Genomic DNA, 19,829 nt, shown 5'->3' on the forward strand with positions numbered 1-19,829 from the left:
ATGACTTGCGATAAAAAGAATATAGTTTGGTGCACACACACACAACTCTGGAATCGCAACTGAAGTAGTTTAAATAGTAATTTCTGACTTCTTGCTGATACTTTGAAAATGCTTAGATGATTTTGTTTAGTTTGACTTGATTATTCAACTTGATAATTTTATTTTTCGCTTAAATTGCTAGAGACGAGCAATGAGCTAGTTAGGGGTTGTGATTAGTGGTGAAAAATACTCATTTATTGATTTTAATAGTCAAAATAAATTAGTTTTTAATTAATATTTTCATGGAATTAATATGATTTATTTTATAAATGAAAATATTTGATTATGATTTAATTTGTTGTTATTTTGTAGGAATTAAAGTTGCATTTTGGCATAAAGAAAAAGAAAGAAGAAAGAAAAAATCAAAACTGAAAAAAATAGTTTAAAAAGTGGCATTTTTTGAGGGAATTAGACCCAAAATGAGCTCAAACAAGCCCAAGCCCAAGCTTGCCACCACTTGGACACATGCCGTGCCTCTATTGGCTGCACTTGGTCAACACTTTCAACCACCTTTCAACCTAATTTTTGTGGGTTTTGGGTCTTGCACATTTCCATTTTGAGCTCTTAAGCTCATATTTTGTGATGTTTTAGAAAAAGAGCAAAATGAATATTCGCTACAATAGCTAGGTTAATATTAATAATAAGATTTGATTTTTCAAAATCATATTTTATTATTAATATTTCAAATTTATTTTGTAGACTCCATTTGTAATTTAATTTCTTTTTAGTTATTTTCTCATTCTATAAATAAAGACTCTTCTTTCACATTTGGTATGTAATTTTTAGAGTAAAGAAACTATAGCAAAATTTCTACTCACTTTCTTCTCATATTTTCTTCTTAGAATTTTGTGAGAATCATGAGCATAATGACCTAATCTTCCTAGGAAGGTTAGAGATAATTACATATGCTAATGATGTTATTTTGCTACTTTGATTTACTATGTTCTTAATATAATGTATTTGAGTTATTTATGTTCTTTCATCCCCATCTCTATTTTGTTATCTTATTTACTTGCACTAATAGTATATAGGATTAGTCATGCTTTTTCTGTATGCTTCTAATTAGTAAAAGTAATATTGATACATAAATTTATGTCCAATCTTCAATTGCATTATTGCCCTTGGGTATTTTGTCATTTTTAGGTTTTTCATAAGAATAACATTGTGCTCCTAAAGTAAAGAACTTTATAACTCAAATGAACTTTTGTTAGAAAATAATATGGACTTTAATGTTAGATTTTCCAAGTAAATGTTGGGATGTGAATTATTTACTTGTGTATTTTTGTAAATCAAGTAACTAAGTAACCAAACAAGCATATGGATGATTCTTAAAACCTTTCTATTTCTCAAACTCTTGATTACACCTTACTTTTATTTCACTTATCTCATTTTATCATTTCATCAAAAAGACAACACAAAAATCTTAAATCTCTTTTCATTTCCATTTTTATTTATTTCTTGTTACTAACTTTTTGTGTTATTTTCTACTAATCTTTTGGTTTTAGGTTACCTCATTGTGGATTGACCGCCCGATTTTACTACAACTACCGCTTAGTGATAGTCACATTTTGGACGTTAAACAATCACTCATGTGGCTCTTGAGCATGTCAAGCCGACCACCCCTAAGGGTTGGGGTCAGACCGACCACCCCTAGGGGCTAGGGCCAAGTCAACCATCCCTAGGGGGTTTAGGCCTGGTTGACTTCCCTATAGGTCCTGGACCTATCCTTTTTTACTCATTGGTCTTTCTTCAATATTTTGTCCTTTTTCCCTGACTTGTGATGCCACATGTTGCTTTCTCATCTGCCACGTCATCTCTTGAATTTTGAGGGATAACACTATTTACTAACAAAATTAAATTTTAATATTTTTAGTTAATAAAAAATCTTAAATGTTAAAACACTAATAATTTTGTTTCTTTTTTTAATTTAAATAATGATAATTAGACTAAAAAATTGTCATTTAACACTATAACATAAAATTAGCATTATTAACCTCTTTAACATTTTTAATTAGTTTTTCATTTCTTTATTTTAGTGGTTTGAGAAGATATTGAAATGAATAAAAATATTAAAATTACTTTCTTTTATCTTTAGTTTGATATATTGAGAAAAGATTACAATGAATAAAAATATTACATTTTACAGTAATGATATAAAGAAAAAATAAAGATGTTGTTGATTACATTATAAAGGAAAATAAAATAAAATGTAGGAAAAATAATAGTTTGGCCCTTATGTTTTGCTCGAATACTTGATTGACCCTTATGTTTTGTTAAATGACAAATCAGACCCCGTATTTTGTAAAATTGATCAAAATAGTACCTTGAACCTGATTTTGGTCAAACTTATTTTAAATATAATCAAAATACCCTCAGGTTTTATTAATTAATAAATTAATTAAATAGTTAAAAAATATATTTTATAACAAAAAATAAATTATTTTAAAATAAAATATAATTAAAAATATTTAAACATAAAATTAAGATATAAAATTATAAACAAAAAATTAAATTTAAGATACAAATAAACACATTCTTTTTCACGTTAAAAAAAATAAAAAAATACACATAACCAAAACAAAACAAAACAAAACATGTTCTTGAGTTCATTTTTAAAACCCAAAATCAAAATAAAACATGTGCTTAAGTTCATTCTTCAAACCCTTCGAAACTCAAAATTAAAATAAAACATCTTCTTAAGTTCATCCTTGAAACCTATATTCAAAATCTATATTTAAGATCCATCTCAATATCTATATTCATCAATCATATACAAAATCCAGATTCATCAATCAATGAACAATTGACGTAGAAAAATATACTTGTCAAATTTGCACCAACATTATATAACAAATTCTACCAAAAACTTAAAACCTAGAATAATTCATATTTTAATCAATAAACTAAGACAAAAAAGAGAAGAAATTAGCTACCTTTCTCTATCAATCTTCTCGTGCCATGTCTTTTCTTTCTCTTTCTTGCATAGAAACTCTAAAATCAGATCTCACTGAAGACCCATTCTCCTCACCTCGAGTTTGCCTCTGCCAGCTCCAAAGAATGTCTTCCTGACCTCAAGTGTGCCTTTGGCGTCTTCCTTAGCTGACAGCCACCGATCTGAAGGTGAAGCCATGTTGTTGACTTGAAAAAGAAGAAAAATGGATGCTTTGTCACATATCTGGGTAAGACATTGAAGCTCCTCCTCCAACAACAAACCCAAAGCTTTGTCGCAAATTTGGGTAGAAGACCGAAGCTCCTCCTCCAACCACGAAACCAAAGCTTCGTTGCATATATGGGTAGGAGACCGAAGCTTCTCCCTCTAGGGTCGGTTGGGAAAGAAACAAAAGCTCTTCCATCTAGGGCTGACTAGAGGGAGACCAAAGAGCTTTAGGAAGAAAATAGAAAGAAAGGAAAGGGAAGAAAGATGGAGCTCCATTACCATTGTTATGCAGCCATGGATTATTCCTTGGGACCGACTGGGTTGGGAAGAAGAAAGGAAAGAGAGAGGAAAGAGAGAAGAAAATAATTTGAAATAGTTTATTAATTATTTTTTATTTAAAAACAATTTAGTTTATTTTTTGTTATAAAATATATTTTTAATTATTTAATTAATTCATTAATTAAAAAATCCTGAGAATATTTTTGTCATATTTAAAATAAGTTTGACTGAAATCAGGTCAAATGTACTAATTTGATGTGTTTTACAAAACACAAGATCTCATTTGCTATTTAATAAAACATAGGAGTCAATCAAGTATTCGGGCAAAATATAAGGATCAAACTGGTATTTTTCCTAAAACGTAAAATGCATTATTAATGTGTTTATATGAGAGTTGATGTCCTTGTTTTTCTTCTTCTTCCTCCATGGTCAAACACGTGCAAACAACTACCATTTGTTGGGCCACTACCACATTCGCTGCACTACCTTGCTTTTGCCCATCAAAACTTCTAGCTGCAAACCTTCGTTGCCAAACATGCTGCTAGCCACCATGAATGACATTTCAAACTTGCGGTGCCATTCATCATGATTGATTGGTTAATCCTGACTATTCATAAGTATAATAATGGTCAGGATTGTGCACCACAACCATAATCTTCTCTAATATATAACTTTTGATTTAAATATATATATGTAATAATATAAAATAACATTAATAAATTAATATATATTAATTATGTTGATTTATTAATACATTTAACAAAATTAATAACTCCAGTGAACTAAAATAATTGATAACTCATCGTAAGCAAATTTATAACTTTTGGTAACAATTTTAATAATATGTCGAAACCACAAGTAATTCATATTTGGAAAATTTACACAAACTAACAAAACTGGCACATTTATTACAAACATACTGTGAGGTGGAATTTTTATATTTTTTATTGTTTGGTGTTTACTTATATATCCTTTGGTAAGTTTTTATATTACAATAATACAGTTTATATTAAAATTGAACCTACATATGTTTGTCTGCAAGTTTTTTTTTATTTACAATATCTATCTTTAGTCATACTCTTTCTTTTCAATAACTTTATTATTTCTCTACTATCACACACTTCCAATTTATTTTTCCCAAACCAATTATGTTTCATCTTTACCCTCTCTACTATTCATTTTATGGGTTTTTCCTAAAAACTTGTGCTGCTTTATTGGTTATACTACATATTTTATCATTATCTTCTTTTATTATTTTTTAATTTTTTTGGGTTGCTTTTCATTAAAAGAAAAAAAAAGTGTCAGTGGAATGATTTTTTTATATATATTTTCTATAATACTTATTCATAAAAGTCGGATGTGGATCTTTTTGGTCATTCTTGCATTGAAAATGGCAAAAGTTTACATTTTTATCTCTTTCTCTCTTTTATTGAACATCCAAAAGTTCATAAATGCCCATGTATATATCATCTCTCATGAAAAACTAGTTGATTTAAAAAAGAAATCATAAACACGAATAGACTTCTAGGAAGCACAATAGCTAATGCGAGCGAACTAATTTCTTATTTTCTGATATGTTGTTGGACTGTTGTTGTGTTTTTATGTATGATTGTTGTGTGATTTCTTATTTTCTTTTTTGTTGTTGGACTATTGTTGTTGTGGTGTTACTCATGTTGATCTGGGTTTTATGACTCAATGAGTTTTTCTCTAGATCTTTAATGGTTATGTTGATCTTTAGATCTTTATAAGTTGTTTTGTTGATGCTTTCATCTTTTGATTTATTTTTGTTATTGTTGTTGCATTTAATTTGATTTATTTTGTTATTTTTCAGTTTTCCTATTGTTTTCGTGTTGACTTCATGCTGATGATTCCTTTATGTTTTTGTTTTGTTGCTTAAGTCTTGTTTTAGGATTTATGTTGAGTTGTTTGATCATTTCTCTAACGTTTTGATAGTATTGTCCCATATTTCAGTTTCGGCAACACTGTCTCAACACCAAAACAATGCAATATATACTATTAAAAATAAAAAAACTATCATCAACACAAAGCAACATAAATTCTCTCTCTCTCTCTCTCTCCTCTCTCTCTCTTTCTTTCATTCTTTTTTCTTCTTCAATTTTTCACAGCAACAATACCATCACCATTAGAGACCGTTGTTGATTTTGTGTTGATCTTGCGTTGTCTACTTGTCTATGCAGGTTGTATGCTAGGATCATTGATGACAACGTCAACACAACATGCCTACAACTCGAAAGCAACAATGTCTTAGATTTTGTTGTTGTTGCTGTCAGATCCAGATCACCAACAACTATGGATTTTGACGTTGCTACTTTCTCATATTAGATCGGGTTGTAGTTGTGATCTTCTTTTTTCAAATCGAGATCTGTTGTTGTTGTGGTGTTGCTTTTCAGATCTAGATCTTCTGTAGTTGGGGTGTTGTTTCAGAACGAAATGTTATGTAGTTTTGTTGTTTTTTCAGGTCAAGTTTGGTTGTTGTTTGAAATCAAAATCATTGTGGGTGATCTGAGAGAGGTCTAGTCTGTGGTTTTGCTATTGTTTGAGGTTGAATTTGGATGTTGTTTCAAGCAGAAATCACTGTGGGTGTCGCCTGAGAGAGGACGGGTTGCAACTTGAGAGAGAGAGAGAAAGAGCAAGTAGTATTTCTGTAATTTTGAAGTTTTGTTTCATACAAATGTAAAAAAATTCGTGCTATAGTAAAAATGATATTTTTTTTATTACTTTTGTTATACCCAAAAATTGGAGATCAAGGACGTGGCAATAAATGTGACAAGTAGCAGTGCATGGTCAGTAAAAGACATGTTCATAGTCGATAAATACATTGACTCCTCAGAGTTGTGAAAAAGTGACCCGGTAGACTGACGAAGAATTTGGACTGCTTCAAAGATGTCATAACCAAGCCAAGTGCACCTTGGTCCTAGGAGGCTAAGGAGAATGCATCCTAGGAGAGCTAAGGAGAGTGCATCTTAGGAGAACCAAGAGAGTGATCCTAGGAGAGCTAAGGAGGTTGCCTCGGACCTATCCGAGGTGAGATGCCAAGGAGGTTGCCTCGGACCTATACGAGGTGAGAAGCCAAGGAGATTGCCTCGGACCACCTTGGTCCGAGGAGAAGCCAAGGAGATTGGTTCGAGGAGAAACATGGCATACTAGAGGAGAGTGCCATGTTAGAGGAGAGAAGTGCTACCACCTTGGTCCAAGGAGACCCCAAGGATTTGGTCCGAGGAGAAACATGGCATGCTAGAGGAGAGTGCCATGTTAGAGGAGAGAAGTGCATGTCCACCATGCACAAGTCCTATCACCATGCACGTTCGATCAACACTTGCATGGGTGGTCAGTAGGAGGTGGATCAACTAGCTAGAGGAGACTAAGTCAAGATTCCCAGAGACAGCTTCAACAACATACGCGGGAATCTCTCATTCTTCCCACAAATGGGGGGTTTGTTACATTTCGAATTTTGAATATTTCTTGTAATATAAATATAAGATGAATAATAAAATATCTCTATCGTAAGGGGATATCAGTTGAGGATCCCAGGCCTATAAATAGAGAGCTTATAGGATGAGAGAGGGGCTTCTTCTGCTTCTTCTTTCTAGAGAGAGAAAATTGGGTTTGTGTATTCTAGAGAGAGAAAGCGCTGATATTTGAGAGAACTCTTGTATTTTCACAATCTGTACTGAAAAAACTCAGTTGGCTCAGTCCATCTGATCTTGAGTATAGATCTATAAATTACAACTCTAAATGGATTAGGCTATTACCGACAATCGGGGCTGAACCACTATAAAAATCTCTCGTGTTATTTACTTTTCTTGTTTATATCGTCTGTTGTCGTTTACATTCTCTTGAAGGCTTGTTGTATTTGACGTTCTCACGTCGTTGGCTAAAAACGCAATCAACAACTTTTTGGTTATTTCAGAAAAAAAAATCCCTTCATATTTCACACTAACAATTTCAAAAATTATTACCAATGATCTTTCCGTTAATGTTACTGTCTAACTTTTTTTAGTTTTTGTTACAATGTGTTCTTTTTGTTCAATTAATATGAGCATGTTTGATATTTTTTGCTGCTTTTTGTTTTTAAAAAATGAGAATAGAAAACTGTTTTCATAGTTTTCAAAAAATGAGGGTGTTTGATTTCTTAACTAAAAAGTTATTTTTTGTTTTTAAAATCTAAAATCTGTTTTCTGAAAACAAATAAGGGTGTTTAGCATTTTTAAAAACAAAGTTACAAAAAACACAAAAATTTGAGAACAACAAAAAGTTGTTTTTAGTTGTTCTAAAAAAAAATTGTCAATTTTTTTTCTCACATAAACTTTTTAATTATTATTACCTCACATCGCTTTCTCTCTCAATAATTTATCTCTCCTCATGTTTTTTCTCTCCTCACTTTCTCTCTTATCATTTTTTATCTCCTTATTTTCTCTCTCATCACTTATTATCTCATTATTTTCTCTCTAATCACTTCCTATATTCTTATTTTCTCTCACCTCATTTTTTTCTAGCTATCTCTCCATTTTCTATCTCATCACTTTCTCTCTCATTTTTTTTCTTGCATCAGTTTCTCCCTTCTCAATTTTTCTTCCTCAAAATTTCCCTCCTTACTTTCTCTCTCCTTATTTTTCATCACTTTTTTCTTTCACATTACTCAATCTCATTATTTATTACAAATTTTCAAAAGATTTTTCTCTTTGTAAATATATTTATTAATTTTTTATTTAAGATTTAAAAAAAATAAAACTAAAAAATTATTTTTAGAAAACATTAACTAAACACTTATTATTTTTTTAAAACTACAAAAGCATAGTTTTTGTTCTCATTTCTGGAAACACAATTTTAAAAACGAAAAACATAAAATAATGTCAAACAGGCCATTGTTTGCCTATTGTTTTCTAAAATCAGTTTTTTAGTTTTTATTTTATTTTTTTAAAATATTAAATAAAAAATTAATAAATATATTTACAAAGAGAAAAATATTTTAAAGTTTGTAATAAATAATGCAATAAAGTAATGTGAAATAAAAAGTGAGGAAAAATAAAGAGTGAGAAAGTAAGGAAAGAAAAATTGAGGAAAGAGAAATTAAGAAGATGGAAACTAATGTGAGAAAAAATGAGAAAGAGAGTGAAGTGAAGAGAGAGAAATTGATCATAGAAAAAAAAGGAGGATATAGTACATGATGAGAGAGGAAATGATGAGATTATAAGTGATGATAGAGAAAATGGTGAGAGAGAAATTGATGTGAGAGAAAGTGAAGAGAGAGAAAGTGTTGAGAGAGAAACTGATGTTAGAATAATGATGTGAGATAATATTAATTAAAAAAGTAATATGAGAAAAAAATAATTGACAAACAAAATTTGAGAACAAGAGAAAATAATTTTTTGTTATTCTCAAAATTTCTCTTTTTTTGTAAGTTTATTTTTAAAAATTGTTTTCTGAAAACAATGTCAAATATCTCTACTTGTTTTCAAAAAACATTTTTTAGATTTTAAAACTCTCAAAATTTCTTGTTTTTTGTAACTTTATTTTTATTTTTATTTTTATTTTTTTCTAAAAACAATGTCAAACACTCCTATTTGTTTTCAAAAACCAATTTTTAGATTTAAAAACGAAAAATTGTTTTTAAGTTAAGGAGTCAAATACCCTCTGTGTGTTTAGATAATTCTTTGGAAGTGTTAGTGACTAATGATTACCAAATTGTTGGTAAGTAATATGATAATTCTTTTAAAATATTACTTACTCATAGTTATAAAAATATTGGTGACTAATCTAGTAACACGATCGACCAAATTATAGGTATAGTTACAAAAATATTGGTGACAATTTGATAACTCGACCAAATCGTTAGTAACTCACAGTTACAAAATTATTGATGACTAACATAATAACTATTTGGAACATTTGTGACTCCTTGTTACATAATTGTTAATGATTTATCTGATAATTCTTTAGAAGCGCCAGTAACTCAAAGTTACAAAAATATTAATGACTAATTTGACAACTCCTTAAAGCATTAGTAGCACATAGTTATAAAACTATTTGTGACTAATCTAGTTCCTCAACCAAACTATTGTAACTCTTGGTTACAAAAGTTATTAGCAACTAATCCAGTAACTCGTTGAAACATTGAAACTATATTGTAACTCATAGTTACCAAATTGGTAACCATTGTTATAGGTAACTCATAATTATCAAATAGGTAACTATCGTTACTATTATGGTTTCTATTCAAAATTCTTAGTAACTCATAATTAGCAAATTAATATTATTAATAATTGTTTTAGTACCTCATAATTACTAAAAAAAAAATTGAAATTCTATATTACAATATGTCGATCCTACCACACGTTAGGACATTACATATTATGATGCGATTGAGGTCTAAGTGAATGGTTTAATTAAGTCTAAGTCGAAATAAATTCGTCTGTAATAATATATTAGGGTTTTACCATAAATATATATTTTTTTACTTTTTTACTGTCCCTGGTATTTTTTTAAAAAAATAAATGCTACCTTGTGATTTCAAAAATACAAATTTTACATTATTTTGTTTACAAAAATATGGTGTAAAAAAAACACCTAAAAACAATGATTTGACAATAATTAGAAATTAATCCATTGTATACTAACACCCACGGTATACTAATACGTTAAAAAATAACTAAAAAACAACGATCAGACAATAACTAAAAGTTAGCTCACTGCATACTAACACGTTTTTAAAAAAAATTCAAAATATATCTAAAATAATTAATCACCAATTAGACATCAACACAACAATTGAATAACTATATCATAAACATAAACAACAACAAAATAACACGAAAATAACTATAAAGAAACCAAAATAACTAAAAAAATAATAGGCAAAACTGTAAAAATATAAAAATTTCATTAAAAAATGAAGTCAATTATATTATGTAAACTTCCCTAAGAGCATCTCCAGTGGGAGTTGCCTTATATGTAGCTTACTGACAAGTGGGTCCCTATGTGGACTTTTAGTGACTTTTTAACAAGGGGCATGGTGCAAAATGACTCTTAATGTTGTGTGAAAGTAAATAAATGTCCATGTTTTTAATTTTGTAGTAAAATAGCCTAATCATCTATTTAATATCATATATTACTAAATACACCTTTTAACAAATTACTATTTTATTCTAAATATTTTAATATTATGGTATATGTATATTAGTTTTGTTTAATTAGTTTTTATTTTAAAGTTATTTTGATTTTTTTTCGTTTTTTATGGGTTGTTGAATGATATACCATACCACAAAATATATATACCGAGTTGAAAAATAATATACCATCAAAACTTACAAAATTATTACTCAAAAATGTATATAATATGCTAACAAAGTTATATACTTCCATTAAAATGTATATACCATGATACAAAATTATATACTACCACTATGTATAATAAAATAGAAATTAAATATCACAAAAAAAAATTATATACCATACCACAAAAAACATATACACTAATTAGAAAATAATATACCAACAACCTATAAAAAACTTAAAAAATCAATATAACTTTAAAATAAAAACTAATTAAACAAAACTAATATATATATATACCACTATATTAAAGTCATACAGTCCTAAATAAATAAATAAATTATAAAAAAGGACAATTTAGGTAATCAATAATGTAAAATGATTATTTATCTACAATTTTAAAAATGAGGACATTAACTTCTTGATGGCTTTATTTTAAGTTATTTCCTATAATTTTTCTTGTAAACAAAGATTACCAAGCAAAATTGTCACTGCTTGGCAACGTTGCTTATTGTTTAAAAAAAGAAAAAAAATTATGATTAACTACTTTTAATAAAAAATTAATATATAATTTTGAGAGGCAACTTGCATGTTGCCTCCATTCGATATGCTCTAATATATTTTTAATTATATTTTATTATTTATATGTATGAAATAATTGGAAGGTTTGTGAAAGCATGGACTTCTTTTAAAATCCTAGCCTAGCCAAGGCTATTTGTGGAGTAGATCGATTGTTCTCATTTCAGCCACTAAATTGCACCAACTAGCAACAGCATCCCACCTACAACTATTCCTTCCCAAATCCGAAATTTATTGTGATTCTTATGTAATTTCAACCGTCATTATTTTTGTTATTAGTTTTATTTATTTTAAAAATAATAACTATGTGTGTGTATATATCTATATATATATATATAACTCAGATGACGTAGTTGAAGAATCCGACTACAGGAATATATATTATAGGGAATAAGAACAGTTCTCGATCAGCTCTCATTTCATGAATGTACGTAACAGGATATTATGAAGTAACAACATACCATAATAATAATAATAATAATAATAATGTATTACTAATAAGTTAATATCGATTTTTAATTCTTTCAAAAAAAAAAAAAGAAGAAGAAGAATCAGCATCCACGAAACAGAAGATAATAATAATAATAATATTCCCATCTTCAAGACAGTGACTAATAGCCATAAGTACTTACTGAGGTTTCAATTTCATCCTACGTATAAATTGCTTTTATTTTACAAATTGATCATCTTTTTTTTATATAAGAGTTTATGTGTCCTGTAGTTTATTGTAGTTATATATATATATATATAAATATATTTAAAAACGGTCAAAATTATTCGACATTATCATCATGAACAAACTACTTGTACTGCAAAATTCTATTCTCTTCAATTTGCAACATAATATTGCTCAAGGCTATATACAAACATATCTATATATATATATGTGTGTGTGTTATAATTTGCTAGCTGCAGCACAAAAGGATTATGGCAATAGCAATGGAGATCTCAAAATGGCCACTGATCGGTTCTACTTCACGAAAAAATAACTATAACTCTCGTGACTTGTTTTCAAGGGGTGGGTTTTTTTTTGTTTTGTTTTAATTAGTACGTACTTTATGATCAAGTTCCCATTTCTACATTCATTATATTAATCAATAATACCAGGTATAGGAAAATAAACTTGTTGTTTTCACTTGGTTGTGCAGGTTTTTCATTTCCACAGAAGAACATTTTATTGAGAAATCCGAGTTTGTACTCTTACAATCCATTATTGACTTTTCATGAGGCTGGTGGGGGCCATATGCTCAAGGGAACAGCTGTTCATGTACACACTCCAAATATATCATCTTCACCAACGACAGCGACGGAGTTGCTTGATTCGTGGAACGACGACTATAATGGTGTCGTTGTTAATCCAGAGAGCTTGCCTTTAAGTTCAAATGCCTTTGCATCTGCTCTTCGAGCCTCTCTGTGCGATTGGAAGAAAAAGGTCTCTAATTGATTACTCTAAATAAGATATAATTTTTTTTTCACATTTAAAACAATCCCTATTGAAGAGTTTGAAAAACTGACAATTATTCATATTAGTCAAGTATATATTAGTTTTTATACCATATAATTAATAACTGATAAGTAAATTATAAGTATGTTAATGGCAGGGGAAGAAAGGAGTGTGGCTTAAAATACTGCCAGAGCAAGCTGAGTTAGTTCCAATAGCATTACAGGTAACAAATTAACCATCTCCATTACTTTATTTACACAAGATTTGAACAGCTTTTTTGGTCACTAAACCAGAAAATTATTATGTTAGAATGTGGAGCTTTTTTGGCCAATAAATCAGCAAATTATGTTAGAATGTGGTTTATAAGTAGAATGGGTCCATAGTAAGAAGCATGTATAACATTTCAAAACCAATTGTTAATGAGTTAAGTAGCTCATATTGTTATGTATTGTTGAATGCACCCATACACTTTTCATGTGAAATATTCTTTAATATACCCTCAAGATTCAAGATGGTGATTAATTTTGCTCACTAATGTTGAACGTTTCGATCGCAAGTGGCTCTGACTTTTTTTGTCTTACTATATCTTGAATCACAAATAAATCTTTTGGCTCTCTTTTTGGACTGGTTTTTGAATTTGAATCATGAATACTCGTTAGAGTTTTAGAATATGAAAAGTGGTTTACAAATAGAATAGGGTGCATAGTAAAAAAAATGAGATTCTATCTCTAAATCAATTAGTAATGAGTGGAGTAACTCATACTCTTGTGTTTGAATGTACTAACACACTTTCCATGTGCGATATTCTCTAACAAATTAACTAGTTATTTAATGTCGTTTTGAAAATTTAATTTTCAGGAAGGTTTTAGTTATCACCATGCTGAATCCAGATATGTTATGTTAACACATTGGATCTCAGACGAAGTTTGCTTGCTTCCTTCCAGCCCTTCTCACCAAATAGGTGTTGGTGGATTTGTGATCAATCACAAAAGAGAGGTACTTTTTTCAAAAATAAAAGAAGAAGAAAACATATGTTTGGAAAAGTACCAAATCCAATTGACCTTTTTAATGCTCAGTTTTCATAAATTTTAGGTTCTTGTAGTAAAAGAGAAGTGTCCTTGTAGTTGCTCTGGTATGTGGAAGTTACCTACTGGTTACATTAACAAGGTCAGATATTTACTATAATATTTTGTTTAGTGGTAAATTATTTATTTCCTGCAGTCATAGCTAATTTATTTTAATTTGATTAATTTCAGTCTGAAGACCTATATTCTGGAGCTGTTAGAGAAGTGAAAGAGGAAACTGGAGTAAGAGGATATATATAATGTTCATATTCAATTTTTTTTCCCTAAAAAATATTGTTCTGCTACTAATAATTTTTCTTTCCCTTTTATAAATTTATACTACAGATTGACACTGTTTTCCTAGAAATAGTAGCTTTCAGGTTAGACTTTTAACTTTTAATCATCATTTAGTTTAGAATTTTTTTTAAAAAAAAAAGAGAGGAAAAGAAAATCCAAAAAGTATTATTTTTTTCAACAATAACTTGTAGTTTCAATTTTGTTTTTGCAATGCAAAATTAAAGACACGCACACCTTATGGCATTTGAGAATTCGGACCTGCTCTTTATTTGCATGCTGAAACCATTGTCGTTTGATATTAAAATCGACGAAAAGGAAATCCAAGCTGCAAAGGTATCAAAACAAATTATATTTTAATTTTCCTGTAATTATTTTGTTGAATTTTCTAATTAACATTTATTTTCTTTCTTTATTGGTATTGATTATTTTATTTCGTAATTCAGTGGATGCCCATTGATGAATTTATGGGAGAAGACCTTTATGTAGAAGATCCCATGTCCAAAAATGTCGTCGACATTTGCACTGCAGCTCATGAAGATCGGTATAGTGGTGGATATATTGGGCAGCAGCTGCCCTCTAAACTGGATAAGAAATTGTCCCATTTGTATCATGCTGGAATATTTAATTTTAAAAGTTAAAATGAATTTTGTAAAATAACCTTTGACCTTGTGTAATAGTGAATACTCCAAAATGATATCAAACTTATGCTCTTATCTCTTCATGTTAATTAACAGTTATACATGAGGATCAATTGGGTATTGTCAATAATCTGAACTTGAAAAATGAATAATAATAATGATAATAATAATAATAATAATAATTGTGTAACTTGTGTTATACAACAAGTGATCAATATTTTAAGGGTATTTGTAGTATAAATATCAAATATTTTTTACTTTATACACTTATATATCTTTTTTTTTCAATGAAAAATATGAAACGTTATGTTTTTCATAATTTTGTGACTACCAGTTCCATTAATTGTTGACAAGGAAAATTAAGATTATACGTGTCACGTTTATATTGGCCTACCTCATATTAATTTTTTTTTAAATGTAAATATTATGTAAAAATAAAAAATTAATTTTAAATTATAAAAATTAATTTAAATATAGATTAATTAATAGTTTAATCATTTTAAAAAAAAAAATTTCTCCTTCATGCACGATTCATGAAATTCTCAATAACCCAGTTTTGACCATAAATCATATCCAAATCCAAACTAAAAGACATAACTTGAACAATTCCAAAATCCATATCACAAATCAATCTAACTTCAGAATTCATAAAAAAAAATTAAACACATGTCTAAAACCAAAAATGAAACCTTAAACATTAAATCAGATCTGAACCAAATATTGAAACCCGATCTGAAACTAAAATATGAACCAATAACACCAAATCAAGATACAAAATTTACCATTTTACAATCACTCAAACTATATTCCAAAAACCCACCTGAAACTCCATCGCTGGGTTGATGAGCTTCTACACTACCGAAGTCATCGTTAATGGAGATGAGGATATATCTAGTTTTGAGCGCCGATTGGGGATAGCTGGGCAACGTCAACGATGGGTGGGCACTCCGGTGAGGTCGACGGTGGGTGGGCATTTTGAGACCGATCTACAAAACGCCGAAAGAAGAAGAATGGTCGAGTGAAGGAGAGGAAGGAGAGAGAAAAATAAAAAGAAATAGTTTTAATTTTTTTATATAATTTTTAATATTTTATTATTTAAGATAAATTTTTAATTATTTTTTATTTTTAAAATCAATTAATTATATATTTTTTTAAAAATGATAAGGTGGATCAATAGCAAAGTGACATATGGCATCCTAATTAGCCCGAGTGTATATAACGAAGTTGGTAGTAATGGAACTGTTAAAAACGCAACGTTCAATATTTTTGCCGACGAAAAAAAATGGGTATATAAATATATAAAGTTGAAAATATTTAGTAATTATGTGGCAAGTACCACAATATTTTATTATTCAATAGAGATATATATGACAATTAATCATGTTTATCTAACGATTTCTCACTTTAATTTATATTTATAAGTATATAATGGGAAATTTGAATTTTTATGCTTAATGGGGTGTTGTAATTAAAAAAAAAATGCTAGGAATTTCTATCATTACAAAATAATGCCAAAACTTTTGACAGTACCCAAAATGCCCTTGTGACAAATTTTTTTTACCCACTTTTGATTCTCCTCTCTCTCTCTCTCTCTCTCTCCACAATCTCACTCTCACTCTCTCGGTTCATCTCTCCCCCACCCGAAACCCATCGAACCCAATCGGAGAAGCCCGTCTCGCCGCCGTCGAACCACCGGCTGGCCTTCGTCCATTTCTCCGTCGAACCTTGTGCCATAAAAACCGAAGGTTAAGGTCTCTGAAGCAATGCCCTCGTCGATTTCCCGGAGACTCTGAAGCACCGAGACCCTGAAGCACCAAGACCGCCCTCGTCGACCGCATCTCTTCTCCTCCGCCCGCCTCCGCGTCTCTTCTCCTCCACATCAAATCACAAAGGATAAGGTCGATTTCCCTTGATTTTTTTATTTTTTTGTGTGAATGTTGTATAGTTTACGAGTGTGAGCATATCGATCTGCTTTGTTTAAGTATTTTGGAATGGGTATGTTGAATATCGAGTGTGATTTTTTGCTTTATTTTTTTTATGTTGCTCGATGGTTCGATGGGCATTGTTGGGGGGGTTCGATGGGTAAGCATTTAGGGGGTTCGATGCATACTCGATGGTTGTTAGAAGGTGCTCAATGCATGCTCGATTGGGTTCGATAGGTTAGGTTGTTGGGGTTTTATGCCCTAATTAAAACCCAAATTCTTTGTAATCTCATTTTATTATCAATAAAAGAATAGAAATCATTTTTTGACTTGGTCAATCACTTTGCTCACATGTTTTATTTTCATGATTATTTATTTAATATAAACTTCTATTAAATCCCGAGCATATAGCTAATCTTATTTATAGTGACGTAATCACAGTGGAATATAAATATGATTATATGTTCAAAAATAAGTTAGTCCTAAGATTAGTCAGTGCACCGGATTTACACTGACTTGCCAATCTACGATATGATCTACTTACACATTACAGTGCTATGTTCTTTCCAGAACATTAGCAAAGTAGATAAGATCGGATGTATTTGTTACATCGGACAGGACCGATATTGACAGTTGATAAGATAAGTAAACATACCGTTATTATCTATTCTAGTCATATCATATAGTTGACCATAGGTCAATTCAATCTCAATTCTGAGTGGTTAGTATTCTAACTGATTGTATTATTTGAGTTCTTTGACTTGTTCGTTACCAGCTTACCCTACGGACTAGCCCATACTTACATCTTGGGAACTCGGTAGTATAATTGAGTGGGAGTGTTAATCATAGATATGAACATCTATAGCTTCTGATGAAGAAGTGAAACGATGGTTTCCTTTTAGTTTGGTTCAAGGTGTTAAATGATAGAGATCTCATTTCAGTAATTAAATTAGTTTACTGAAATATCATTTACAAGGAACTAAGTGTTTTAAGGATAAAATACAATGAGGGGTAAAACGGTATTTTAGTCCTATCTCATTGTAGACCGTCTATAGAGGATTGAGTGAAAATTATGGTTGTAACAATGGATAATTAATAGCGTATCTATATTTGTTATAGAGCGTTCTATGAATTCAAGAGTGCAATTCCAAGTCTATAGTGGAGTCACGAGGAATTAATAAGTTAGTAAATTTATTTGTTAGATTTATGATAACTTATTGGAGCTTGATTTCATAGGCCCATGGTCCCCATTGTACCTTGGATAAAATCATCTAGATAGTCTCAATTAATTGATTTAATCATCAATTAGAATTATCAAAGTTGACCAGGTCAATTTTGGATAGTTTCACAGAGTTGTGTAATTTTGAGAAGAAAAGAGAAATTATGGTAGATTTATTAATTAAGATAAATTGGTATCTAAATTAATAAATAAATTTAAATCAAGGTTCAAATTATAAATAATTAATTTGATAAAGGATTTAAATAATTATTTAATTAATTAAATCAATAGAAAATAATACAGGCCTTGATTTTAAGTCCAATGGGCTTATAATCAAATGGGAAATTTCACGGGCCTATAGCCCATGATAATTTCGACCTAGGGCTTCAAAATGGCTGTTATTTTATTGATTTTTTAATTAAATTAAATGGCCTAATTGAGTCTATAAAAGGAGTGCTTATAGAGAAGTCAAAACAAGGGTTTTTGATAAGTCAGATTTTCTGATAGTTTTATATTCTCTCTAAACACAAGTCATTTTCTAAGCCTCTTTGTATTTTCTCTTCTTCTCTCTATATCTATCTCATGTGTTGAGAATTGCCCACACTAGTCTAGGTGGTTCTAAGGATACATTGGAAGATCGTGAAGAAAATAAAAAATCGGTTCAGTTTCTTGATAATACTCTGCGACAGAGAGGATACAAGAGTTAGAGAAACTGAAGGAAGGACTCTTAATTCCGCTGCGTATACTGTAAGTATTATATTGTTTGTTTCTCTTAGAATTCAATTTAGAAACATGTTTTAGGCTATCTCGTATTAATTTGTTTAATATTAGATATACATGAAAATAAATAAAGATCCTGTATAAATTATTTCCAACATAGGTCATTTGGGGTTTTAGGTTTATGCTTCTGTGATTTGATGCATACTCGATTATGGTTTGATGCATGCTCGATTGTGGTTCGATGCATGCTCAATGGTCAATTGATGCATGCTTGATTGGGTTCAATAGGGTAGGCCCATGTATTGGGTTCCAGGTTTAAACCTAAGAAATTAGATGCATGCTCGATGGGGGTTCAATGTATGCTCGATGGATTGGGTTTTATGTTGGGTTCGATGGTGGTTCAATGCATGCTCGATGGATTGGGTTTTATGTTGGATTCAATGGTGGTTCGATGCATGCTCTAGGGTTGTTCGATAGGGTGGGTCTTAGGGGTTCCAGAAGTGGGTTCGATGATGATTCGATGCATGCTCGAGGGATGTTCGATGGGGTAGTTTTTTTTATGGAAATGTCCAATTCGATAGGGGTTTGATGGGTACTCGATAGTGGTTCGATGGTTGCATGTATGTTTATTGATGGATTTTTCATGTGACTTTGTTTAACTATATTTTTTTTTTTTTTTTTGCAGATGCCGAAGTTTCTTTTTCCCTTGACAGATCACTTTCTTGGTCGAGTCACATATAGGGGTAATGGTTACTTTAAAACAACCAAGGACAAGTTTGAGGAGCTCGGGTTAATAGAAAGGGTGAAGGAATCCCCTTTCAAACAATTTTTCGTGGTTGAGAAGTTAGACTTCTCTGCATCTCTCATACATCAATAAATGTTGCGCAAGATCCAGTGCAACAAAGAGGATGAGTTGCATTTTCATTTGGGATTTAGACCTTGTAGATTTCGTAGAGGCGAGTTTGCTTTGGTTACGGGGTTGAACTTCAGTGTCGGGTCATCTGAGACTGATTTGAAGAAACACTTGACTAGTGACCACTTAATCAATGAGTACTTTAATGATGAAGAAACGGTGAAGATAATGCATTTGGAGGCTGCTTTAAAAAACTGCACAGTAGTTGAAGATGCCTACAAGTTGGGCATATGTTTCTTTGTTGAGGGGGTTTTACTTGCACGAA

General features: G+C 30.3%; 1 protein-coding gene across 1 annotated transcript; it reads left to right on the plus strand.

Moving 5' to 3' along the window:
- The first annotated feature begins 12,235 nt into the window (after window positions 1–12,235).
- LOC133797144 (nudix hydrolase 8-like) lies at window positions 12,236–14,865 on the plus strand. Its single transcript, XM_062234962.1, has 9 exons — window positions 12,236–12,365; window positions 12,496–12,779; window positions 12,949–13,014; window positions 13,650–13,787; window positions 13,884–13,958; window positions 14,048–14,098; window positions 14,201–14,235; window positions 14,377–14,485; window positions 14,596–14,865. The coding sequence occupies exons 1-9, from the start codon at window positions 12,275–12,277 to the stop codon at window positions 14,788–14,790; spliced, it is 1,044 nt and encodes a 347-aa protein (XP_062090946.1). The 5' UTR covers window positions 12,236–12,274; the 3' UTR covers window positions 14,791–14,865.
- Window positions 14,866–19,829: the final 4,964 nt, after the last annotated feature.

Source organism: Humulus lupulus, chromosome 8 (assembly GCF_963169125.1).
Source record: "Humulus lupulus chromosome 8, drHumLupu1.1, whole genome shotgun sequence".
NCBI classification, from domain to species: Eukaryota; Viridiplantae; Streptophyta; class Magnoliopsida; order Rosales; family Cannabaceae; genus Humulus; species Humulus lupulus.

Coding starts and splice junctions, on each gene's coding strand:
- LOC133797144 (XM_062234962.1), top strand. CDS start 12,275: ATGGCAATAGCAATGGAGATCTCAAAATGGCCACTGATCGGTTCTACT. Junction 13,015..13,649: donor TAGTTCCAATAGCATTACAG/GTAACAAATTAA, acceptor TTTAATTTTCAG/GAAGGTTTTAGTTATCACCA. Junction 13,788..13,883: donor TGATCAATCACAAAAGAGAG/GTACTTTTTTCA, acceptor CATAAATTTTAG/GTTCTTGTAGTAAAAGAGAA.